Source organism: Pungitius pungitius, chromosome 8 (genome assembly GCF_949316345.1).
Source record: "Pungitius pungitius chromosome 8, fPunPun2.1, whole genome shotgun sequence".
Lineage (NCBI taxonomy): Eukaryota > Metazoa > Chordata > Actinopteri > Perciformes > Gasterosteidae > Pungitius > Pungitius pungitius.
In genome coordinates, this window is record NC_084907.1 from 594,954 (window position 1) to 622,410 (window position 27,457).

The window sequence follows — 27,457 nt, forward strand, 5'->3', positions numbered from 1 at the left end:
GGGGGTGGGTGGGCTTTAGAGGAGCTTCGACAGCAAAAGGGACTCGACCCCAGAGCTCCTGAGGTCGTACATCGCTCTGTTCAGAAAAAAAGTGCTTAGAATTAAAAATGGACAGAAAATAGAATGTAAAGCATTTTTTTCTTCTTGGCAGGAATGAACTGGTGATACTTTACATACAGTGGGGGGGGGGGTTATATTTGTTTAACATTTATCCGTTTTTCTCCCCCGGAGGTTTTGTTTTATATGAAATGTCCGACTCGCTGACTCGTGCCGAGGCGCTCAGCGATGACTCAGCATTAAGTCGATAAAGATGAAACGTGAAGCACTTCGACACTAATGGTGTTGTACACTGGCCACACGAGGGGGGGGGGACCATTAGTGATATTTCAGTGGCCTTCACCAAAGACTAACTCTGACTTTTCCAAGCACCAAAGCGTTATTTTCCACAGACTACAGTCACCGAGAGCTGCTTGTTTACCTCTTTGAATACATTTGGTGTGAAGAGAGGAGTCATCAGTTCTCCACGTAGTAGACTGCCACTTACGCAGCGGGGGGGGGGGGCACCATGAGCTGTGCTTCATGTCTCCTACAGGAGGCCTTCATGCACAATGCTCATCACGGCGCTGAGGAGGACGTCGTGAGAGATGTCCCTTCCCTCTGCTCTCACATCAGAGACGCAGCTCACAACCTCCTTTCCATCCCGTTCCTTCAGAGGTCTGCAGATCTGTCTCCAGATAATGCAGCCGTCGTCACGGCGACGCAAAGGTGGAAGCGTCGCCGTGTTTCAGTTCAGCGCCAACAAGATGATTCTTTTCAGCTGGTAATGAAGTTAATGCACAAAAGGAGAAATCCATGAAATGAATGAAGGAAAATTAATACACATCCAGGACACCTTTCAGAAGAAAGAAAGAAAATCCCAGATATATTCAATTTGAATGTTATAAACGCAGAATGGCAGCAGTGTCTTGTTTGTGTCAATCAATAGAGTTTTGTTGTCTCGGGTCAAGCTGTTACGATGGGACCCAGAGGACTAAAAGTACACTCTCCATCCTGCACTCGTGCTTTATTCCATTCATTGGGATGTGATCACAGGAAAGTTGATGTTCAATCAGGTTTTATGTACCCACTTATATTATTATATGTATATATATATATATGCGTGTCAGTAGCTGTGGTTAGCGAGGTGAGGCTGATCAATAGCTGTTGAGGGCTAAATGGAGACACATGAGGAGGTTCAGACACAGCGGCGTTCCTGTTCAAAACAACAGCAGCAAGAGATGGAAGGAAACAGGATCCCAATGTCCACAGGAAAAAGACCTCATTCAGGGTGGACAGCTGCGTGGTTCACAGGAGAGACGGCAAAGTGAGAGAAGACAGGTGGAGGGAGGTGGAGGGAGGAGGAGAGAGGAGGAGGGAGGTGGAGGGAGGAGGAGGGGGGTGGAGGGAGGAGGAGAGCGTGAAGGAGTCAGAGGAGGTGGAAAAGAAGGAGTTGATGCGAGCAACAAATGACGCAAGATGGATAAAAGAGAGACAAAAATACGGAATAAGGGATTTCCCTCTGGGACATGTCTTCAGAAGACGTCTTCAGAAGATCAGACCCTGTTGATGGCTCAATACTGATTTGCTGTCAAGTCGAATTGATCAAAGCCTCATAAAACTCGTATATTTGACTTTCGTGTCCAAAGTGTTTGGTTTCATCTGTGGAGGAAACCAGTCGACTCGACTCCTCAGAGAACCAGGCGTGGATCCTGGAGGGGGGGTGGGGGAGGGGGGGGGGGGCAGTGATGATGGAATGTGGCATGAGTGAAAAAGACAAAGAGCGGATGGAGCATCTGATATTTGAAGAACACTGCGTTGGATAAAGGCAGCATGGAATTAGATGGTGTCTCAAGTCTTAAGTGTCTCCTCTGGAGGAAACCAGAGCAGGTGTCTTTGTGGGGGACGGATGTGTGTCATTGAGGCTTCTCCCTCCCGTCACTCACTCACTGACGGTTGATCAAAAACAAAGTTACAGATGTTTTTCATTACTCTTAGTTCAGAATCCAGATGAGGCAACATCAGCTCTGTTATAATATAAAAGCATCGAGTACAAGCTGGTCGAGTTTATCTACAGCACCTGTCAATCAAAATGTAGCCACGCCCTGAATCTATTTTACTCTAAATGGGACCATCTGTAGTAAATGAACTGAACTCGTTAATAAATAAACTCGTTTATTGAGCTAAACTCGAGTTTGAAGTAGATGTTTCTCAGTCAGAAGAAAACCTGCTGCCCTCCATGCGTTTGTCAGCCTCTGGTCACGAGGCTTTGGACCATGGCGTCTCCTGGCGTCTCCTGGCGTCTCCTGGCGTCTCCTGGTGTCTCCTGGCGTCTCTTCCTCAGCGGCTTTCCATCCTTTCCTGAGAAATCAACGTCGTGTCAGAAGTCAGATCGACGGCACAAATAAACCACTTAATTAAAATGGGGAGATAAAAACTCCAATTAAATATTAAATAACTAAAGCAAGCCAGTCATAATAAAAATGTCCTTTCATTACGTTGCCTGCTTAAATGAAAGGAACAAAATAAATAATTATCACTGGTTTAGAAGACAAACGTCTGTTTTTTATCCCTGTATTACCTGATATATTAGAGATATAATTATTATTATAATTAAATGAGTAAACATAGATAACTTGATGACCAGAAGCTTCATTCCTTTGAGCCACGTTGAAGACAGCGACAGACTGTCCCACTGCTTGTCCCCACTTGGTGATGTCCTTCTGCTGTTGGATCAGCATGACCTCGGCCTGTGATGATGATGATGATGATGAGAGGAAGCAGAAATGGAGCCAGGCTTATCGAAGGCGTTCTTCTGCTGAGACGTGTCAGTAATTGTAAGTGAGTGATGAACACCAGGAGCTTGTTCCTCTCCTCGTTCCCTCACTCGTTCCTCTCCTCGTTCCCTTTCCTTCATCCCTTCCTCGCGGTGCCTCGGCTGCTTGTGATTTATATGTTTGTGGCCATTACTGACGTCCGGTGGAACATATCCGTCTCTCCCCTCTTCCCCCCCGTCCCTCTCTGGCAGAGGCGGGGGCCTGCGAGGAATATCAAGTACTGAGTCCCGTTCAGTCGCTCCTTCCTCCTCAGTACCACAGTTAACCAGAACCCGTCGTGCTCCTTCTGCTCTCATGAGGAGGACTTTTCTGACGCCACGTCGTCTTCACGCTTCTGCATCCTGCTGCTTGGGTTTGCATCTTCTCTCTTTTTGGGACGGCAGCTTGAATCTATTTCCAGACGTGACCCACATCTGGTTCCAGATAAACTGACAGCGAGCAGATGGAAGAAGAAAAACATCACAATGTGTTTCCTTACGTTTCAGCCACGTTGCGTGTTCACTTTGATGTTTTTCTGCTCTCTTCACATTTCTCTGCTAACTCAGCCTCACTGATACCCACAGGAAGCCCTGCTGCCTGGCTCCAAAGCTGGGTCAGAGGTCTGATTTACTCTCTCTGCACCCCCCCCCCCCCACACTCAAAAAGGAGCAGGACAATTGGTTGATTTTAATGCATAAGTAACATGTTTTTTAAATGCTAGTTTTATGCAGGATGGTAAATACGAAGCTGGGTGAGTGAAATAAAGTGTAATATTGACATGTATAGGTATACATATACATAATATACATAAGAGGCTTACTCCAGTATCAGGGAGGTGTTGCTCTGTAACGGGGGGGGGGGGGGGGTGAAGCTGTGGAAACGTCTCTGAGGTGCAAACATGGTGGAATGACAGCGAGCTGCTTGAAGCGTCCTCGGGACACACTTTAATGACTGCTGACGCCGTGTGGCTTTACTCGCCTGCTTTGTCTAGTACACAGACTTTATTGTGCCCCCCCCCCCCCCCCATGTGGTTCCCTCATTATGTTCCTGTGTTTTTTCGCCTCAAGTAGCTGCAAGTTAATGAATGTACGAATGTGAGTAGGAAGCTGGATCTTCAGACTTCAGAGTTGGAGCCCCACACTGCCCCCCCCCCCCCCCCCCCCCCATCGTTCCTCTCATGTTTGTTCATTTCCTAAATCTTTGACCCTCTTTTAGGGCCGGGCCTATTGATTCTGCCCCCCCCTTGGTGAGTCTCCTCCAGGGGGGCCGTCCACATTCAGCCTCTCTCATCCTGGTACTGCCAAAGAGGTGGCCTTCATTCTTCTGTAGGACCTTCATGAAGGAGACTGGTTCTGACCACTATCGGACCCACTTCTCTTCATCGTGATGAGTCAGCACCACCTTCCTTTTCTCATCTCTGTCTTTTCTTCATCGCTTCAGTCCACACTTTAGACTTTGAATGCAGAGAAATCCCTCCGCTGTGTTTTAGCAAGCGCAGTCCTTTCTTTACGACGTGGTCCCTTCGTAGCGTTTAAAGTAACAAACAGTCGCTTTGGGACGCACTCATTAAGGAACCTATTGGACACAAAGGTTTTGCTGACTTAAACCTCCACCCACCTGCTCCTGAGTGGGAAGGAAATGAAGCCTCGCCTTACAGCAGCATAGCAATCACTGTAATGCAAAGAGCGTTTAAGATAAACTGCATCGCTGCCTAACTGCATATATATATATATATATTATTGAATATTTAGTGTATATGACCCATTTATCAGTCAGGTGACACATTTAAGGCCAAAACATTTCGAAATGAAAGTTGTATACGTTTTGTAACAAAAAGTCAAATAAGTACGTTTTTACTATTAATGCACAAAATCGCCCTCCGACCCAAATCTCAGATGATCCGGTTCGGTACCTGAGGGTTTGGAGAAGGTTGCATTTAAGATGATGTCACAGCCACGTGTTCAGCAGCCATTTTGATAATCAATTAAGCCTCCAAGTAATTGTCTTACTTCTGACTTGTCTTCATCTACAAGTTGTGACCTTTTCCTGACCTTAAAGTGCTTAATGTGATGTGAGGAATGTACATCAGGCTGAAAGGTTCCTTCAGTCAGAGCCAACAGACAAGGTCACGTTGAAAGTCTAAACCTGTCAGTCAGTGGCCTCGCTGTGTTTAATCTTATTTCATCCCATCATTGATATATGATTAATGTGGTGAAAGTGGACAATAAAGCATAAGACTAATGTGTCTTAGAATAAGCTGTTATTGAGCTGTCATATAGTTGTCATCATGTGACCCATCATGGCCCATTGGCTCTAAGGAGGAGCCTCATTGATGAAATGAACACCATCCTGCACTGAGGGGGGGTTTGCTTCAGGAATAAATCCACTGCTCTGTGTGTTTTTCACATATATTGTGTGTATTTTGACGTTGTGCATCACCTCCGTTGTGCTTTAAATGAGAAATGTGTTGTTTGGCCACAACAACTCACTCAAAGGAAATAGGTCATTGTTGGTTATTTGCTGCCTTTGGGGAGGATAACGCTGCGGTTTTGGAGAACAGCATCGAAGCCTTTGGCCTCTGCCTCGTTCTGCAGCTTCTTCTGGGAATGAAGCGCTTTGCTTCCTCTTTGTGTCTCCGGTCCGAATCCATCGAACACCGAAGTAACGTCGTCCCCTCAGTGTCCCGTCCTGCTTGTGATGTCTTTATTTTGTCATCTTGACTCTATCACTGTCACTTCCAATCCTGGGTCAGTGTGTGTGTGAGACTATTTGCATGTTCTGAGTAATGGGCTTTGTGCATCCCCCGTAGCTGGCGGCCAGGACGTATCCATGGCAACGGCAGGTCGATCCTGGCTGTGAGCGGAGCTGCAAAGAGACTTGAAAGGCAGCGTTAAAGCTCCTCTCATCTGCCCCGCGCTCTCCTCCCTCTCCTCCCTCTCCTCCCTCTCCTCGTTCTCCTCCCTCTCCTCCCTCTCCTCCCTCTCCTCCCTCTCCTCGTTCTCCTCCCTCTCCTCCCTCTCCTCCCTCTCCTCATTCTCCTCGTTCTCCTCGTTCTCCTCCCTCTCCTCGTTCTCCTCCCTCTCCTCCCTCTCCTCATTCTCCTCGTTCTCCTCCCTCTCCTCGTTCTCCTCCCTCCCCTCGTTCTCCTCGTTCTCCTCCCTCCCCTCTCCTGCTTCCTCTCCTTCCTCTCCTCCCTCTCCTCACTCTCCTCCCTCTCCTCGTTCTCCTCCCTCTCCTCCCTCCCCTCTCCTCCTTCCTCTCCTTCCTCTCCTCCCTCTCCTCCCTCTCCTCGTTCTCCTCCCTCTCCTCGTTCTCCTCGTTCTCCTCCCTCCCCTCTCCTCCTTCCTCTCCTCCCTCTCCTCCCTCTCCTCCCTCTCCTCCCTCTCCTCATTCTCCTCGTTCTCCTCGTTCTCCTCGTTTTCCTCGTTCTCCTCGTTCTCCTCCCTCTCCTCGTTCTCCTCACTCTCCTCGTTCTCCTCGTTCTCCTCGTTCTCCTCCCTCCCCTCTCCTCCTCACTCTCCTCCCACTCCTCCCTCTCTGAGGGGTGTGCGTCTGTTCACTGGCGTCACATGACTGCCACCTTTTGACCTCGGCTGAGAATGACCCGTCGGGGTCTCGCTCTTCTGTGAGTTCATGTCTTCACTGAAAGTTGAAGGTTCATCTGTGGAAAGAAGCAGCAGCAACGATGTAAGACGAAGGTTTGAATCTGGAAAGGAAAGAATCGGCTGTTTTATTTACGGCCAAAGTCACATGTCAGGTTTAAAAGTTGTTGTTATTAAAATGGATTTCAAGTAGAAATGTGCTTTTAAATCATTAGCTAATTAAATTCTGCAGTTTCACCTTTTCTGCAGTTCAAAAGTTACTTTATCAAGACTCCTTAAAGTATATAAAGTAAAGTAAAGAGACCCAATGAAACCATTTTACACTTCAATGGTAGCAACACACACAGAAGTATTTGTGTCCTCACCAGGGTTGGACGTGCTGCTGCTGCCCCCTGGTGGAGACACCAATGAGCACAAGGAGGCACAGGCAGTGAGTAATGACAGCATGAAAAGATGCAAGATCAAAGATAAACGGATGAGGAATGAAGACGATCATGTTTTCATCTCTTTGGAGACAAACACAGCCGCCAAAACAAACTCTGATTTATTGCAGCCCTGTGAGCATCAATAAATCCACCATGACAAGGTAATTAGGATGTTTGGCCCCAAGCACATGACCCTGATCCTCTGACTTCATTCTCAGCCGTTGGACCACTCGTGCTGTTATTCAGCAGAACTTACCAGAAGCTCTGTGACCTTCTGGTTAGGTCAGGCTGGACGTCGGAGGCTATCTAGTGATCAGTAATGGCTACCAGCCCCTTCAAACCCTCCGTTGCTCTCTTATCACAGCGTGTTTTTTCGGCCCTCACAGTTGCAGTTAAGTACATATTGACCACGTCTGCTGCCTTTCTCACCCTCTCACACCCTCTCAGGGGCCCTGATGAACACACGCTGGCAGGACGCCGTGGTGTAGAAGCTCAACGCGATGGATCGGTTCGGGTGATGTTTTCTGTGCTTTTATTGTAAAGAGATCTGTCGTCTCCCTGAAAGCGTCTAACGTTTCGTCGACTGCAGCCGTCGTGTTTGTGAGATGATCTCAGTCCGATGGAGGAGGGTCGATGCAAAGGGCCTCTTACCTTTCCTCTGGGAATCTGCATTTAACTGCATGTGCCATAACAGAAGGAACATCTTGGCTTTCATTAATCTGCTTTCCACTGAAGCCACGTGGCTTTCTGTTGGTAAAATGAACCGATAACAATGAGCAAGTGGAAGGTTTAATTCAATTCCCACACTTACCTGTAATGGCTTATTTTTGATTAGGCTTCTCACATGAACGGATTACTTCCTGAATCTTCTGAAGCCAAACACCTCATTTGTTGTGGTTTCTGGGGCTTTAAAATTCGATCTTGTTATGGAACCATTACATGTGAGGTTGTCTTGTGCATCTGCTCTCAATCGTCTCCAATTGTAGTCATTTTAATAAAAGCCAAGTATTATTGAGTTGCGTTTTGTTTTTTGTTTTTTTTTTGGGGGGGGGGGGGGGCTGTGTTCCAGTGGAACGCTACAATCAGCAGAAATAAGATCCATTTAGTTCTTTCTCTACTGCACACAGTGTCTCTCCCACTGCGTCAAACCTCGGCCTTTTCTCCTGTAAACGGTGAAACTCGGCCCCGGAAGGGTGACCTGTGGCCCGGCCCTGTGGGAGTATTCTGTGTCCCATCCTCCTCGTGGCCTCACCTCCTTTCCCCTCCTCCTCCTCCTCCTCCTCCTCCTCCTTCACTCTGGCCGATGGATCCGCCCTGAGACACAGACCCAGACGCAGCTTCTCCCTCAGACGTCCTTTGGTTGCGTGGTTGATGGTTCAGTCTTAACCCTCTGAAGGCCGAACCCGTCGACGCTCTTTCACGGGATTATTTCAACTGATCCGTGGGCGGATTTGACCGGTTTTGGAGCGATCACCGTCTCGTGTGAGCGTGGATCCATCCTGCCGCCATGCCGGTCCGCATCATGTGCACCATCTCCTTCGCTGCCGACGACCAGCCCGCCGGTGGCTACGGCAACGCCGGCTTCGACGACCACTACCGGCGGGTGAGGAGGAGTTACAGTGACAGGGACTCGCAAGACCACCTGGACACGTGCAGCCCCGTGGACGGTTGCGGCGCCGGCGAGGAGGAGGAGGACGACGACGTCCCCGAGGTGGACGACCTGGCCGCCTTCTTCGGCGGCTGCACGCTGCACGGCGCCAACCACGTGTTCGTGGAGGACAAGAAGTTCGGCGTCCGCCAGGGTCTGTGGGCGGTGGTCTTCACCATGGCCCTGTCGGCCTTCCTGCTCCAGGTGGTGGACCGGGTCATTTACTTCTACCAGTACGACTACATCACCTTGCTGGATGAACGCGTGGCCAGCAACATGACCTTTCCCGCCGTCACCTTGTGCAACTACAACTTTGTTCGGAAGTCTCAGATGAGCTACAGCGACCTGATCTTCATGGGCCCCCTGCTGGGCTTCGAGGAGGGCATGGCGCCGGGCTTCCCGCTGGCCCCCGAGCCGGACCGCCTGCCGGGCTCTCGGTTCAGCATGGACGAGTTCTACAACCGCACGCGGCACCGCATGGAGGACATGCTGCTGGAGTGCAACTTCAGGGGCTTGGATTGTGGCCCCGAGAGCTTCAGAGAGGTAGGAGCCCAAGCTGGAGATACGAATCTACAGTTTCATGTGCGACTCCATGCCATTGATTGGTTCTGTTGCTCCTCATTCATAGCTGAGGCAGCTGAATCGAGAAGAATCTTTGGGCTCTTTGGGTTCATTGCGATTAAACCAAATAAAATATGTCATAGGAATTCACTCATTCACAACCCAAGTCTCTCAACAAAAGGCTTTGCAGAGTCAGCGCGTCGCGGATATCAGACAGCACACAATTACCAGGAAGTATTGACCTTACAGTCATCGCTCTATTGATCTCCTTTGACCTTTGCACGTATGAGCCGACTGCTAATGGATGCATTAAAGTTACATGAGCTGTGTGTAAAAGCATGACACTCTGTTCCCATTCGGACTGAATACATAACGAGATACTGCAATTCTATTATTTGCATCCCGCGGTGGTACAACGGAGGGTTGTAGTGAGATGGGATGGTAGTTTCTACCTTTTAAAGGACCCGTTGGATATGGAACTCTTTTAATAACATTGACATCCTTTGTAAATGCCGAGCATCCCTCTGCAGGGTTTTCTGTCTCCACTGATGGGAATATTTAAATGGATTTATTATAGATAGTCATAGAATGCATTACTAATTGATTAATCCTGATAAAAGTAATCATTCAGTAAAGAACACTTTGAAGCCTCATAAGCAGCAACATGCAGCATGAGGTCGTTTTGGACTGAAGGAAACTGAAGACACTTCCTCATGACCATCCATCACTGGGAGGCCTCAGGATTCCATTTTGACCCCTAAAAGAGGGCACCAGGTCTCACATGTGACCCTGCAGGAGAAGCAGAGCGGCTGAAGGACGCGTTCATGACCCTGAGAGCGAGGCGGTGACCAGACGGCTCAAATCTCAGAGCTCTTCAGATCCCATCATTCTGCTCACCTTGAGTTTGGGTCCATTCGGTCAGTTCTTGCATCGCGGCGTCCTTTCACACCTTTTTATCTTCAGGCCGCTGAGAGGGTTTGAAACGTGGGTTTATAAGTTAGACCTCATGTCATTTGCTGAGAGGCTGAAGGTGTCCTGGTTTTGGTTGAAGACCTGATCAACATTAATAGGACTAATAGTGGAGGTTGAACCTCTCTGCATCACAGTAACCATTTACCTTCATGCAGAAGTGTCTTCTGGGCTGCTGAAACATGTTCAAGAACTGGTTTAGTAAATCTGTTGTGTTGCTCGGTGGTATAAAGTTCATTTTTATTTTTTATCTACGCAAAAAGCCCGATTCCCTTTTGTAATGTAAGTGATGGTGAAGATGACAGGAGTCTTTGAAGTCGTAGTTTTAGACCCTGGGGGCTCGTCAAAGAGCATTCTGGGAAATCACAAATCCAAGTCCACACAGGACGTGAGCTCTGAGAAGAATGTCCAGCGAAAAAGGACAGATGGACAGTTCAGGAGAAAACAAATGACACTAATTCGACCAAAGCAGAGTCGTGTCACTGAGATGTAAAGTGAATAAGATAAATATAAAGATAATAAGGATTTACAGCCCTCAAAAACACACGAGCTCAACAATTTCAACCCGACGGGCTTCTCTTCATAGGAACCTGCTGCTGGACTCACAGTCTGCGTTCTTCATCTCTGTCACGCTTTCTTCTCAACAGCAGATCAATAAAGTCTATTTATTTTTCCTAAAGTGTTATTTGGCAGCATTTGACTCCTGCTGCTTCCATCAGAGCCGCTGAAGGTCCTCAGACTCTGTGTCTCTGTGTCTCAGTGTCTCAGGGTTCATCGTCCCCTCTCCTTCTCTCCTTCTCTCTGTCTCTGTCCCCTCTCCTTCTCTCTGTCCCCTCTCCTTCTCTCCTTCTCTCTGTCTGTCTGTCCCCTCTCCTTCTCTGTGTCTCTTTCTGTGTCTGTCCCCTCTCTGCGTCTGTCTTTCCCCTCTCCTTCTCTCCTTCTCTCTGTCCCCTCTCCTTCTCTCCTTCTCTCCTTCGCTCCTTCTCTCCTTCTCTCTGTCCCCTCTGCTGTGTCTCTTGTGAAGCGTCCTGCATAGATTGCGTCTCAGAGCAGAATCTGAGCCCCTGCTCAGGACGTCCTACAGTCCTCAGCACTGGGGCTCTGGTGACGTCCATCGGGGGCTGAGCTGTAGAGGCTACTTCAAGCAGCCATTGGGAGGGTCCTGTATCAGGGAGGCTTCCATGTCCTTCCCCTGTCAGCACGCTGCAGATGATGGTAAATTATCCCTCGTGGAACCAGCAAAGACTTGTGTGAATAAAGTGTGGAACTCAATGAGTGTCAGTCAGCTGTGGAGCAACAGTTTCTCTGCACCTTCTGCAATTAGTGTAATTAAACTGTCAACTGCTTCAAATGGAAATAGATTTTAGTGCCTCTGTTTGTAATTTGTGGTCCTTTTGTGGTCCACTTTATTTTCCGCAGTGCGTGTTAAGTATGTTTGATTTGGTTTGAGGTCCACGAGGCGAAGCTTCGATACGGATCACTGTGGACCAAACGCTGCCTGAGGAGCCCACTGAACCCAAAGAGATGGGATCTAGATTTCAGGTTGTGTTCTGGTGATGATGCGCAGGCTGCTCCCTCCCCTCTGAGTGGGTCCAGTAAAACGCTGGAATCCAGATGTGTGTCTCTCATCCTCTTGCTGTTATTAGCTGGTTTTACAGCTGAGGTCCAGAGGTGCCCTCAGTACAGGGCTCACAGTGTGTAAGTCCACAGGGACTCATCACAAGGGGGCCGTCTTTTACAATCATTTAAGGACCTAAAGCCGTTCTTTCCATGCGGCATACTGTTCTTTTTGTTTACTAAAACAGAACATAAACTTAATCCCATTTCTAAAGGCTCTTGATTCCCACCGCAGTGCAACATCAGACGTGCTGAGCTGCAACGGCCCCTCGGTTAAAGCTCAACGTGGAGCTTCATGGAGCCTCACGGAGCTTCGTGGAGCCTCATGGAGCCTCATGGAGCCTCGTGGAGCCTCATGGAGCCGCATGGAGCTTCATGGAGCTTCATGGAGCTTCATGGAGCTTCATGGAGCCTCGTGGAGCCTCGTGGAGCCTCGGCTGAAACACTGCGGCTATCAACCGTTTCCTGAGGGATTAAAACTCTATTTGTGTGTTGGATGAAAAAAAGAAGAATATCAAACACGAGGCGACTTTTGTTCACTGTGGACGGCCTGAGCAGACACTGAGAGACACTGAGAGACACTGAGAGACTCTGAGAGACACTGAGAGACTCTGAGAGACACTGAGAGACACTGAGAGACACTGAGAGACTCTGAGAGACACTGAGAGACTCTGAGAGACACTGAGAGACACTGAGAGACACTGAGAGACACTGAGAGACACTGAGAGACTCTGAGAGACACTGAGAGACTCTGAGAGACACTGAGAGACACTGAGAGACACTGAGAGACATGGGAGACATGGGAGACACTGAGAGACACTGAGAGACACTGAGAGACACTGAGAGACACTGAGAGACATGGGAGACATGGGAGACACTGAGAGACACTGAGAGACTCTGGGAGACACTGAGAGACACTGAGAGACACTGAGAGACATGGGAGACACTGAGAGACATGGGAGACACTGAGAGACACTGAGAGACTCTGGGAGACACTGAGAGACACTGGGAGACACTGAGAGACACTGAGAGACACTGAGAGACACTGAGAGACTCTGGGAGACTCTGGGAGACACTGAGAGACACTGGGAGACACTGGGAGACACTGAGAGACACTGGGAGACACTGGGAGACACTGAGAGACACTGGGAGACACTGGGAGACACTGAGAGACACTGGGACACACTGGGAGACACTGAGAGACACTGGGAGACACTGAGAGACACTGAGAGACACTGAGAGACACTGGGAGACACTGAGAGACTCTGGGAGACACTGGGAGACACTGAGAGACACTGGGAGACACTGGGAGACACTGGGACACACTGAGAGACTCTGGGAGACACTGAGAGACACTGAGAGACTCTGGGAGACTCTGGGAGACACTGAGAGACACTGGGAGACACTGAGAGACACTGAGAGACACTGGGAGACACTGAGAGACACTGAGAGACACTGAGAGACACTGAGCAGACACTGGGAGACACTGGGAGACACTGGGAGACACTGAGAGACTCTGGGAGACACTGAGAGACACTGAGAGACTCTGGGAGACTCTGGGAGACACTGAGAGACACTGAGAGACACTGGGAGACACTGAGAGACACTGAGAGACACTGGGAGACACTGAGAGACACTGAGAGACACTGAGAGACATGGGAGACATGGGAGACACTGAGAGACACTGGGAGACACTGGGAGACACTGAGAGACACTGAGAGACACTGAGACTCTGTCGGCGGCTCCTGTCACTCTGCAGCGCTTTAATGAAATCTCTCATCATGGTTTGGCTCCTCGTTCAGAGGAGCTTTTACATCATCTGGACCCATCGTCTCGTCTCCTCAATATCAGCCAACTCCTCACAAGCCAAACAACAATCAATCATTAAAGTGGCATCAATTACAGGACAAAAGTTCCCCTGCTACTAAGATGAATTCCCTCGAATGATGAGTCCTGCTGGAGTAACAAGCCATGAATAAGACGTATGGACAGTGTCCTGTACGGAGACAATAGCCCCTTAATAGCAGCTCATTGGGGCCCCCATTGCTTTCTAGGGTTCCCCTGTCTTTATATCACAGGTGAAATGAGACAACAGCAGGTGTAAGTAGGAATGTGTCAAGGAGGAGACACGTAGGTCTTAGAATAGTCTTCTATCCCTGACTCATTGTCCAGGAGGGGGGGGGTGGGGCTGAAGGGTAGTTTGTGCCTCTACTTCACAGACGGATGCTTCCATCGTGGTCAGCAGGACAGCGAATGGTTCTCTGTGAGAGAGTGTGGACTCAGCAGGACGCGTCCTGTGTGTGTGTGTGTGTGTGTGTGTGTGTGTGTGTGTGTGTGTGTGTGTGTGTGTGTGCGTGTGTGTGTGTGTGTGTGTGTGTGCGTGTGTGTTTGCGCTTCCTAAAGAATGAGACACAAGAAGATGGAGACAAGGGCGTGAGCCTTTGTTTCTATTAGCGTGAGTGTTTCTCACTGAAGCTCCATAGTTGTCTCTAATGAAGATGTGCTGATGATGGAGTGCATGCAGAGTAGAAGCTGCAGGAAAGTATGAGGGGCCGTTCAAGACATTATTCATTCTGGTACTCTCACATACATATATTCTCACTCTTATATACATACATTCTCCTTTCACATACATATATTCTCACTCTCATATACATACATTCTCCTTTCACATACATATATTCTCACTCTCACAAACAAATGTATGTATGTGTAAAGAAAATATATGTCTGTAAGAGAAGAATGTATGTGTGTATGAGGAGAATGTATGTGTGTATGAGGAGAATGTATGTGTGTATGAGGAGTATGTATGTGTGTATGAGGAGAATGTATGTGTGTATGAGGAGAATGTATGTGTGTATGAGCGAAAGTATAGTGGAAACGGAAGGCGTATAGTGGAAACGGAAGGCAGAACATTTCTCGCGCTGTGATTGGCTGTCAACCTACCCTGTGATTGGCTGAGAAACTCGAGGCGGGTCATGTTCAGGTCGCGATCAGCATGGACGGAGATGAGACCGCTTTGCAGCAAGCCATTGGAGTTTTGAGAACTATTTTAACATCCTCTCAGAGATGGGGACTCGAGTTTGAGACTCGGACTCGAGTGCGACTCGAGTCGCAGACTCGGTGACTTCCGACTCGACTTGAGACTCGTCCTCGAAAGACTTCAGACTCGACTCGGACTCGAGCTTTGGGACTCGTGAACAATGTTTAATTTTAGGAAACATCTGAGGACCTCGCTATACCGCTCCCTCCGTTACCTGCCTACGTAACACGTACATTGACATATATTGATGGCTGCGCACGCGCGGCCACACACGAGAAAGATGTCGAATACACCGGCCGCTGCTGTGCTATTCGTCGTGATCTTTGGTTACAAAACCTTTCAACAAGACGGCAACAAAAGAACCGCGCAATGTAAAATATGCCGCTGGCGGTCCGCTGATGGTTCGCTGACGTCGGGACGTATGCGCTCCAGCGGCGGACCGTTTACTCTGCGATCTCCTTAAACTGTTTCTGCTCTGCTCACTGAAGAAAAACAATACGTGGACAAGAGCAGCGAGTGTAGTCACCTACTGCTGCTAATACATCCCGTCGGACCAGGATTATTTATTTATATCCGTTAATGAACTTTTCTCCTCTCGTTACCCTGGTAACCGCTGTCATTACAGACGGTTGCGTCGATTCTTACTGTGAAAATCTACGTACTTCCGGTTTAGCGGCTACGCTTCGTATTTTCATTTTATGGGAAAAACCACAAAAAATTAGAGTGATTGGTATCGTTTTTTTACGGTAAAAGGGACGATATAAGAGCCACCAAAAACCAGTTGTCTTGGCTCACCCTGAACCAAAAGGTTTTCTTGCCACTGACGATGTGGAATTTTATGACAAGTAGTGAAATCAGCAGCAGCTCTTTACACCTCGGTTGGCCGACGGCGTAGCGCCGCCGTCTTATACAGTGTTGCTGTTTTGCTCGACTGCGGGTTCGAATCCAGGTTGCGGCGATCTTTTAATAAACGTATGTTCTTTTATTTCTTTCTTTATACGTGGCAGTGATGTAGTGCTCACTTATACAATCATAATCGCTGCATTGGATATGGGATGCATTTTGAACATTTTCAGCAATATGTTTGCGAATGTGTGACGGATCAGGTGACCGAGGCAGACAACATTTGCCGCTGTCGGGGCAAAACAAACACGCACGCGTAGCCAAACCAGTAGTTTCAAAAACCACTAGGCACGTAACACCGGTTTGGTCTGGTTGTCTCGTTTCACTTTCTGCCGTGCTGTGAACAACGTTAGGTGCAGATGAGCATGCCCTTTGTTGCTCAATAGAAGAAATTGTGTCAGAGGATGTTAAAATAGTTCTCAAAACTCCAATGGCTTGCTGCAAAGCGGTCATATCTCCGTCCATGCTGATCGCGACCTGAACATGACCCGCCTCGAGTTTCTCAGCCAATCACAGGGTAGGTTGACAGCCAATCACAGCGCGAGAAATGTTCTGCCTTCCGTTTCCACTATACTTTCGCTCATACACACATACATTCTCCTCATACACACATACATTCTCCTCATACACACATACATACTCCTCATACACACATACATTCTCCTCATACACACATACATTCTCCTCATACACACATACATTCTCCTCATACACACATACATTCTTCTCTTACAGACATATATTTTCTTTACACATACATACATTTGTTTGTGAGAGTGAGAATATATGTATGTGAAAGGAGAATGTATGTATATGAGAGTGAGAATATATGTATGTGAAAGGAGAATGTATGTATATGAGAGTGAGAATATATGTATGTGAGAGTGAGAATATATGTATATGAGAGTGAGAATATATGTATGTGAGAGTGAGAATATATGTATGTGAGAGTACCAGAATGAATAATGTCTTGAACGGCCCCTCATAGGAAAGGACTCGCTGTGACACACTGACACACACTCTGACAATGACTCACATCTCATGATGCATCCAGAGCGGGGGCATGAAGGTAGGAGAAGTATAGTTGGATAATTGTTCATCATTGATTTAATGACAACATAACGATTTGAATGATGTAATGGGTCATATTTTCTTTCCCAATGTTTACAATAATTATTTCATCAATTAGAGGAACGGTCGGTGGCTGCAGCTGCTTCATTCAGCATCACACGAGGCATTAGTGGTAATTGAGTCAAACCAAGTGGGTCGATGTAATATGTGGACTGTTGTGTGGCTACCTCCTCTATCACAAGGTAGCCCCCCCCCCCCCCCCAGCAAAGTCTTTATTTCACCCTTAAAGGGACCATCATGTCCAAGCAGCCCAATACATCAGGGGGGGAGTGGCGTTATTTTCTCATGTGATCAAACGTGTTTGAGATGATGCAAGTCTAAGGTTTCAGGACAGTAACCTCACGTCTGTGTTCAATGAGAGGAGTTTCTCCATCGAAGGGGGGGCTGCTCCTGTCAATCACTGAAATGGGATTAAACGTTTCCCCTTCAATGCGCTGAGACCAGTTAGTCAGCCCGGTTCCGTTGTTCAGGGACCAGTGAGCAGAGGTTTGAACACCAGTAAGGTGGCGTCACCGTGGAGTCTCATCAAACCTCCTCCCTGCTCACAGCTTCAGGGACGCAGCGTCGTGGTTGTTAGGGAGACAAAGAGCACGTGAAGCTGTTTGAGGAGCAGATATTAATGATATGAACTCTCAACAGACCACTCGACTTCATTACTGTCCTTGATTTCAAGTTATTAATTAGATAGTTTAACGGAAAAAATCCATTTGGCTTGTTTGTCGAGATTGAGATGAGAAGAAGCGTGTGAATAAGCAGCGTGGGTCTGATGAATCAACTTCTTCTAGAATGTGGCAGATGAATTTGTAAATGTCTGCTGTTGGATAATAAACAGCAGGAGGGAGGAACGACAGATATGAGCAAGCTCATTTAACAACTGTCCCTGTGTGCTACAGACAGGTCCTTTCTCCTCAGGACTATCATTTAATTACACCATTTCAGGGATTGATATGTACTTTTATTATATTTGACACGTTTTAGATCATTAATCATGTGCTTTTACTGTCAAATGTTGGTCTAGATACATGAATTATGCATTAAGCGCGACATCTGGCTGCAGGAGGAAAAAGTCCCAAAAATACCTCGACAAGCACAAACTCTTATTTGGTTTTTGTGTAAATGTGTATTTTTCATTTTTCTCTACTCATCTCACTTTAAAAATCTGTTTATTGAAGTTCTTGAAGCACCCTTTAATGTGTCTTCATAAGCTCACCTCCACAACCAGTGGAACCAGTGGAAGGATTTACTTCATTTGTAAATGTCACACAGAAAGGGACCATTTATTTCACAAAGGGGGCATTCATTCATTCATTTCTCCCCGAGCGGCAAATGGGAGGCATCAGGCCTGCGGGGGGACGGGTCCCTGTTTGCTGTAGCTAGCGGCCACTCTCTGAAAGTCATTCATCAGGACCCCCCCCCCCCCCCCCCCCCGAAGCCTCCCCCGCGCAGCTGCCACGCCGAGACGAGACAACCTGGCAGCGCTTGAACTTCCGTTTGCGTTGGACCCGTCACGTTCTGCTCCCAGGTACACACGCTCAGTTCCACCGCACAACTCCTGATACGTAGTAGAATACGCTGGTCCCCGGGGGGCCTTCTGACCTGTGTGAGGAGGCTTAGGCAATATCCAGAAACATGGGGGGGGGGGGACTGCTGCTGGTTGCACGATCTCCTCCGATTACAGTGCTTCACCCTGTGGTCATTTACGCTGTATGTGATTAGAGTTCCCAGAACAAAAGGTCTGTGCTAAATGGTCCATTAGCTGGTCAGCTGACCGCTAGTCGGCTCCAACAGCTCAAGGTCAATTAGTCAAGGTTCACCTTCGATAAAGAGTTAATGCAGAGTTACTTCACCACAGGACACAAAACACTACAGTTTCTTCGGCGCTTCTTTTCACGACATCAGTAGTGACGCAGCGTTTGCAGGCTGTAATTCTGTCACATTCTGTTTTAAATTTGGATAATCAGGCCAAAACCAAATGGGCTTTTTTACAAGCTGTCTGGTTGGCTGAGCCCATATTCCCAGATTTGAGCAGTTACCCAAGCTGCAAGAAGACTGATTTCTCCTCATTCATGCTCTCTTTCTTTTCTCGCTCACTTACACCATTTTCTCCTCGCGTCTCTTCCCCCGAGCACAGAGAACTGCTCACACACACACGGTGGGTCCAAAAGGAGCAGACGGGGAGAATCGGCCTTTTTCCTGGTCCATCTTCTGCTCTGCAGTGTGATGATGACCATCCGAGCGTGAACCAGCACTTAACCAACACCCCCCCCCCCAGAGAGAGAGAGGCAGAGAGAGACGTCGTGTCCATGATGAGGACAGACAGGTTTTCCACCAACACATCCCAACTGTGCCCCCCCCCCCCCCCCCCCCCCAGGGCACAAAAAAACAAAACACTGAATCCATGTTAGTCTCTCTGGGAGATGCTTTGAAGATGTGCAACATGATTTTGCATTTTAGCAGAAACATTTTGACCTTTTTGTTTCCCCCTGAACGTTTAGAATCTTTCCCCTGAAGCGTGGTCAGAGACTGACGGACGTGACCTCCGAAACTTTATTAACAAGCAGCGTGTTGAACAGCAGGAACACATTCAAGTAGAGGAGCAGGAACTCTCCACCTTGTCCTCTGCGATGCAGAGTTTGTTTTTTGAGGAAGAATATAAATTGTCAGCCAGGAGGGATTGCTTCTCTGTGTGTGTGTGTGTGTGTGTGTGTGTGTGTGTGTGTGTGTGTGTGTGTGTGTGTGTGTGTGTGTGTGTGTGTGTGTTTTGTTTGACGGGCTTGAAAAGGAAGACAAATGTTCTGCTGAGGCCAATGACTTCATTCAGAAAACAGCACATGATGAAAGAGAGAGATTGTATCAGAGTGTGTGTGTGTGTGTGTGTGTGTGTGTGTGTGTGTGTGTTGGCTGAAATTGGAGATGAGGAAAGTGAGGACCAAGTAGAAGGTTGGAGAAGACAGAGGGGACATGTGATTGCAATATGACTGCGAGTTCAACTAAATCCATTCCCTCTGGAGCCTTTTTTCGATCTCCTCCTTAACTGCTTGTAATTTGGAAATGTTGATGAAACGCTCCGTTGGACCCAAAGTCACTAAATCATCCTGGAGAACTTCACCCAGCAGCCAGTGGGGCTGACAACATACCCCCCCACCTCCCACCCCCCCCTCCAGCTGCTGCTCCGAGCCTGATTGGAGCTCCCTCCCTCCCTCTCCTCCTCTCTCTCTCCCTCCCTCCCTCCCTCCTTCTCCTCCTCTCTCTCTCCCTCCCTCCCTCCTTCTCCTCCTCTCTCTCTCCCTCCCTCCCTCCCTCCTTCTCCTCTCTCTCTCCATCCCTCCCCCCTCTCTCAACTCTCTCCCTCTCGCTCTCCCTCCCTCTCTCTCTCCATCCCTCCCCCCTCTCGCTCTCCCTCCTTCTCGCTCTCCCTCCCTCTCTCCAAAGTCCATGTGAAACAGCAGCGATCTGCGTGCGCGTCACGGGGCTCGTTCACTCCGTTGGAGGCGCCGCGCAACATCCTTCCTCCATAATGTGCCAGTGCGACTCCGCGCGCCCGAAGCCGAGAGCGGGCTCGCTGGCGGAGGCCGGCAAGCTCTTCTTGAAACACAGCACCCTGCACGGCTTGCGGCACGTCTTTCTCGGCGGCTCGTACCCGCGGCGGGTCGCGTGGCTGCTGGCGGTCGCGGCCGCGCTGGCTCTGCTCCTCACCTGGTCGTCCAACAGAGTGCGCTACCTGCTCTCCGCGCCCGTGTACAGCAAGGCGCACATGGTGCACGCCAAGCGCCTCGTCTTCCCCGCCGTCACCATCTGCAACCAGAACCTGCTGCTGCCGCGGCGCATGAAGAAGACGGACCTGTTCAGCGCCGGCAGGTGGCTGGGGCTTTTCGGCAGGAACTGGCAGGTGTCGCCCGCCGCGCGAGACGCGCTCGCGCCTCTCGGGGACGGGGACGGCGCGGGGGGCGGCGAGCAGTCGCCCTGGAGCCCGCTGTCCCGGATTCTGGACTTCAACCATTTCCTGCCCCCTCCCGCCGAGTCGCAGCCGTCCATGAGGCAGCTGCTGGACCGGCTGGGGCACCAGCTGGAGGAGATGCTGCTGCACTGCCGCTACCAGGGGGAGCGGTGCGGGCCGCGCAACTTCACCACCGTGAGTGGGCCGTCAAAGTTCTGCCCCCCCCCCCCCCTTTCCTTGCTTCCTTGCTTCCTTGCTTCCTTCCTTCATTCATTCCCTCGCAACAGGTGGATGCAGCTTTCTCTTTGACTACTGGCCACAATGCGCGTTCCCGTGCACCGTTGCTTGGTGACGCGACGCAGCTCTTCAAAGGCTTATTTTTAATAACTGGAAGCATCCAGCGTTGCACTTTGTGTTGAGTGTACAGATTCATTTCCATAATTGGATTTCAACAGCCTGTTTCTTCTTTAGTTTCACTGGATTGTGTTGAATCAACGAGAGTGGAAATGTTGTGATGTGATATTTGCATTTCAGCTCTATTATTATTATTCACTCTCTTTGTGTTTCACTTGTTCACAAATAGAAACTTCTGACACACCAAACATTAACAAAAGCCATGGCTGAGTCCCCCATGTGGTCCGGAGTGTTGGATCAATGTGTTTAAAAGCCTTTGTGCCCACAATGAAGACTTTGGATTCATTTAGCAATACTCTCACCTCATCACCTCATCACCTCATCACCTCATTGGCCAAAGCAGTTTTTAGTCAAGTAGATTTTCTTGGCGTTTGAAACACAGTTTGCTGTTTGCTGATCCGTTTGCAGCAGGATTCTTTATGTTGTGAGGAAACAGCCCTCAGTCTTCAAACCACATCCCCAAAATAATGGATCAAAGCTGCTCTCCACCCTCTTCATGTGCTTCGTGTATTTTAAAGGACGACCAATAGAGTCAGTCACGCTGCACATGAGGTCAGGAGGAGACCAGCCACATGAAACGGGTCTCTGCATGAATCGCAGAGTTGGTCTCTAAACTCCATAAATCGGGTCCATCGGGTCCATCGACCCGTCCCTCGCTGCGTCCAGCTGCTCCATCGTGTTCTTACTCAACTCTTCTCGCTCGGACATTGATTCCAATTACAAAATCCCTCCGAGAACATTCAAGCTTCGGCCCCCTGCGCTCCGTCGATCGACTGCTGTCCCCTAAAACTCACAGCAGAGTCCAGCTGCAGATGTATTTAGAACATCTGGACGATGCAGACATTCGTAGCTGCCTTATTGTTCATGTGAGACGAGGTTTTGGTGGCAACACAACGCTGACACGGCATCAACACCCATCAGGTCCGGGCCCCCTGTTGTTATTTTACTTGTGTCATGTGACAACGATAGAAAGAGGCAACAGGTGGACAAAACACCTCCCAATGATTCATTTCCATGTTGTAGCTCGACAGATGATAGAGTTTGTGACTCCTCAGATTCAAACTAGAAACAGAAAAACAGGAAACTGAAGGGAGTTGAAGGTTCTTCTTGAGAGGCAAATGTTTGTCTATTTTACTTTGGATTTCATTCTATTTGTATATTTGTATCACAGCATTAAATGGAAGTCTCCGTCCACATGGTTATATAACGGTACAATGACAGAAAGTAAATGACCACACTCATCATTATCTCGTCATTTGCTGTTGTGTTTGTCGTTTTATATTTAGCATCGACGGATCTTATTTGTGTGACAATCCTCCTCGTGTGTCATAACACACACACACACACACACAGGCGTGTGGAAGCCAACGCATGGGAGGGGAAACGGTTCCATGGCAACTTCAGGGAGCAGCTTGTGCGTCCTTGTCATTTTGTCACGTGAAGGACAGCCGAGGGCGTCTCGCGTGTCTCTGAATTATTCAACGTACAACGGCCTGATTTCCCTCTCTGTTCCTCCCGGGTGGGGTCAGTCCAAATGTGCCGCTCCTGTGATTACAAGTTCAAAGGTCAAATGCTGTGTGCAGAGGGCTCAGATGGTTCCCTTCAGGAAAGCTGAAGGCCGATGTAATGCAAACAAGTTCTAAGAGTTTCGCACCACTCGATACTGCTGTGATTGCTGCACTCGTTTTTGAATTCATTCATTTCGACCGTTTCCTGTTCTTTGTGCTTCCGCCTCGAGGAAAAGGTCGATTCCTTTTTTTTTCTCCAGAAAAGCTCTTTCTGAGCTGAGAGAATATATGCGTTTAAAAAGAATGCAGCACCCCCCCCCCCACCCTACCCACCCCCCCGACATCCCAGAATTAGATCGATCGACAGCCACAGAGAAGCAGGATGAGGATCCCGAGGTCACGAGCGGCTCCCACTGAACGCACAGTCACTCGGTTTCCACGGCAACTCTGACGAGGCGTCCTGCAGTCGATCGACACGTTCTAAGCACCCCCCCCCCCAGATGGTACAGTGGTACACCCCCCCAGATGGTACATTGATTCATTCATTCATTCAACTGGTGCACGTGCTGAGAAACACACGCGCTGTTCCTTTGACGCAATTATGACAAAATGCTTTCCTGTTTCCTGCTGAGGTTCTGCTCGACAATCATTGGCTCCACAACCGGTTCTGCTCACCGGATGCTTGGTGCAGGTTCTGCTCACCGGATGCTTGGTGCAGGTTCTGTTCGGCTTCGCTTGGTTCCACAGCGTGATGTCGTCATGAGGACAGCACACACACACACACACACTTTTACACTTGCTTTTGCCACTTTTTCACTTGAAAGGTCTCATCTCACATTGTGACTAAATATTAGATGTTGAATATTATCCCCCCCTGGGGGGGGATGGTGTTTGTGACATTTGAGTAATTTGTCGTGTCTTGCTGATGTCTGACTCACATCTGAGGAGTGTTTCCAGTAATAAAGCAGCAACAGGAAGCTCAGACACAAGCCCGTTATCTTTGTTCCTCATGGTATCGTATTCCTCGTGGTGCTTCTTCTGCTCCTTTCACCATTTCCTCTTACGAATGTCACCATGTTGAAGGTTAGTTCTGAGTCGATTGTGAGGAAGCTTTGATAAGAGACTCACACTCGTCTGGCTCGACAACAAAGTGCAGCAAGGTTTTCCTTCTGGATCCACTTCCTGACGTCTGTGATTCTATTACACATCCATTAGATCACGTCTTTGCCAATAAGCTGCTCTCCTTAAAATACCCATCGGCGTATTGCTGATCTAACACTAATACGTACAGTCAGGATTAAACTGAACCTGCTGTTTCTTCCTGTGTTTCAGATATTCACTCGATATGGGAAGTGCTACACCTTTAATTCAGGCCAGGACGGGCGCCCCCTCATGGTGACGATGAAGGGGGGGATGGGCAACGGGCTGGAGCTGATGTTGGACATCCAGCAGGACGAGTACCTGCCTGTTTGGGGAGAGACCGGTGAGCTTTCCTCAGAACCACAGCTTTCAGTTTCTTTGCCCTTAAGTGGACAATTTAAAAGAGATGCAGCTTTTTTTTACCAATTACCCACCCAAAATAACCCGGTATTTTCACTGTTGGTGCTATAAGAAAGCTCGGGGGGGGGGGGGACTATCAAAGGGATCCGCTCTACTCCCTGAGTGATGCACTATGGATGTGAATCCATTTATTCTACGTGGACACTTGAGACCAAGTAGGTTAAAGATACGTTTTATCTGCAGCAGATTTATGTTTAATTTAAGGAATTCACCTGAAATATGAAATGTTCCCCATATTCTCATCGAGTCATTTGAAATGCACCGTGTCCCCGGACCTTATCGAGCAGTCAGATGGATATCGATCAGGAAAAAGTGATGTCATTGTAATAGAATTATAAGAACAGAACCATTTGCCAGATTAAAAAATCAGCTGTGACTGTAATATATGAATAATGCCTTAAGGATTTAAAAGATATGAATGATTAAGGCTCTTCATGTAAGGTTATTTAATGATTAAAGTGTTATTAACATTTAAGAGTGCAGTTTCTGAAAACTTCATTTAAACACCTGCAGAAAGCCAAATATGGTCAACGCATTGTGGCCTTGAAATAGAGTCACTTCCTGTGAACACAGTGGTTTATAATGACAGGACCAGGCTGGTACCTTCTGTATTTCTCATCCTGGACCCTGTGCTTCATTGTTTCTGTGTCTAACGTTCTCCTAAATCCACTAATTATTTAACAAAGGGCCTCCAAGTCCATCCTGATGGTGCAGTTTCTGACGCCTCTTTGTTTTTGCCACAGACAGATAATTGTGATTCTAATTGTCTTCATACAATGAGACGTTCTTCTTGATGCGTCGCCTAGAGGAAGATCTTTTTCTCCATAAAATAAAATAGCTGATTATGTGAAGTGGCAAAAACAGGAATCAGAATCCTGAACAAAATAAGGTGTGAATGTGAAGCTGCATTAGTTTGACAACAAAACGGGTGGAAATGACCGTAATCACCTCGTAACGCTCCAAGAAGCTGCAGCAGATGTCTGTGGAATGAATGGTGCAGCACCTGCTGCAGGTAGGTGTCTGTGCTTCTGTAAACGCTATCATTTCTGACTCGTAGCTCCTCATCGAGCAGCAGTTTGATGCTGAGGACGTTTGGCATTTTGAGAATCTCTTTACGGAGGAATCCTGTGTGACCAATGGATAAAGTTACCGGTATTTAAAAGGTTAAATATTGGTACCACGTTACTATCAGACTGAGAGAAAAGCATCTAAATAATCCTGCGTCTCTTAAATCAAACTTTCGTGCAGTTACACTTCTAAATTCAAGGATGTTGGACGGGTCTGATTCTCATTATTCAGCCCTCAGCATGAAAAGAAAGACATCAGAGGGCCAAACCAATGTTTTCTACATGAAGATCCAAATTGGACCCTTTTCCCTTGGCACACATGTATAATAATCTACCTTTTTTTTGTATTTTATTGTGCTGCAGACCCCCCCGATTTGTGGCCTTGATAATGTCTGAGTGTGTTCCATGTGTTGGTTTTCCTGGTCAGAAGTGGGTCCAAATGTTCTAACGTTTCAGAGCAGAATAAGAGAAATGTAAAGAATCGGATGTTTTCCATGTGGCAGCAACAGAGCGGCTCGATTATGACCATTTTAATTCAGACTTATTTGATCACACAGCTGAAAGTGTAACTTTGAACTTCAAAGATGACAACACGTTTCCAGCAGGATCCCTGGCTCTGTGTGTGTGTGTGTGTGTGTGTGTGTGTGTGTGTGTGTGTGTGTGTGTGTGTGTGTGTGTGTGTGTGCGTGTGTGTGTGTGCGTGTGTGTGTGTGACCCCTTTAATTGAAAGGAGGAGAAAGACGATGTCGAGCGGCGAGGAGCGACAGCAGGAAACAGACAGCCTCCTTCATCCTGGTGCCAACGCTCCATGGAGGTAAAAACCTTCAATCCAGGCCTCGGAGAAGAATCTCATTATCAAACAGGCCCTTTATTTTAAACACATACAGCTGCAGCAAAGGAAGCTGTCGGCTGTATTGATTTTCCTTTTATCCCCATCATCATTTATTCATTCATTTACCAACTCACGTTCATGTTTAGAAGCCTCCTGTGAGCTTCATTGTTTTGGACAAGTCTTTTAAACTCCTGAATGACCACATTGTGATGGTCATCCCATGAAGAACATTAATGATGATTCTGCCTCTTTCCTCCTGCAGGTCAGCGGTGTTTTCATGCAGTGACTGAACAACATTCCCTTTGGTAGAACTTGGTAGATGATGCTTCATGCAAATCCCGTTCCCTGCTCTAAAGGTCCTCACGTCTTCTTCTTCTTCTTCTTCTCTCTTTACCTCACCAGACGAGACGTCGTTTGAAGCGGGGATCAAAGTGCAGATCCACACCCAGGACGAGCCGCCCTTCATAGACCAGCTGGGCTTCGGAGTGGCGCCGGGCTTCCAGACCTTCGTGTCCTGTCAGGAGCAGCGGGTACGTCTTGACAAAGATGGCGGGGTGCCGCTGAGAAGGTTCCCCAACATGTATGTCAGGGTTGGCCTTTTTAAAAAGTCGCGGGAGGCACTATATTTTTTTTATCATCATTAGACAAAAATACCACAATAACCTTTGAGTAAAGCGTTCAGTGATTCTTAAGGTCTTCTGGTGGGAGGGGCCTGGGACACTGAGAGCATATCGGACACTTTTATTTACAAAATGAAAATGCTGCCGCGTTGGAGGAAGCATTTGTTGGAACCATGAACTTCACAGCGTTTACTACTCAATGGAGAAGGAGGGGACTCTTCCACCCCGTCCTCCGATGCCCATCAGAAAGAAACAGAAATGAACCTGCACAGCCCCCCCAACCCGTGTCACAGTGTCATGTGCCGCTGGATCATTGGGGCCTTTCGGGGCCTTTCGGGGCCCTCCCACACTCTCCGGCTCACTCCCCTTCATCCTCAACCATCTGGAGGCTCTGACCTGGTCTCCTCATTGCAGACGACTCCCTGTGATGTGAACATTCATCATCACTCTGCTCTTCAGAGATGTTAAACTCCGGGTCCAAACAGTCTATTGTTCAATATTTCTTCCTCCATTACAAATGTAAGGTCCAACTGATCATCTGAAGGACACCGAGGACAATTCAATACTTGCATTTACACAAGTATTTACACAAATACTTTATAACATTTCAGAGGAAAACAATGAACTTTATATTCTGATATTTCAGTTTCCAGGAAAAAAAAGAAAATGAATTGATTCACCTCAGAACCAATAAGGATCCACCAAAGCCATCGGTACCTCAGCAGTTAAATGCTACTTACACATTGTTGCATCAGCTTTATCAATCTA

General features: G+C 48.1%; 1 protein-coding gene across 2 annotated transcripts in view; it reads left to right on the forward strand.

Annotated features, from left to right (window-relative positions):
- asic1b (acid-sensing (proton-gated) ion channel 1b) overlaps window positions 1-27,457 on the forward strand; it is a 70,823-nt gene that overhangs the window by 32,484 nt on the left and 10,882 nt on the right. The window contains exons 1-3 of one of the 2 annotated variants that reach the window (XM_037490316.2): window positions 20,152-20,883; window positions 23,943-24,093; window positions 26,472-26,599. In XM_037490316.2, the coding sequence (XP_037346213.1) occupies window positions 20,269-20,883; window positions 23,943-24,093; window positions 26,472-26,599 (894 nt within the window). In that variant the 5' untranslated portion in view covers window positions 20,152-20,268. Of the gene's footprint in view, window positions 1-20,151; window positions 20,884-23,942; window positions 24,094-26,471; window positions 26,600-27,457 lie in introns of those variants that run through there. The other variant, XM_037490317.2, reaches the window with a different exon arrangement.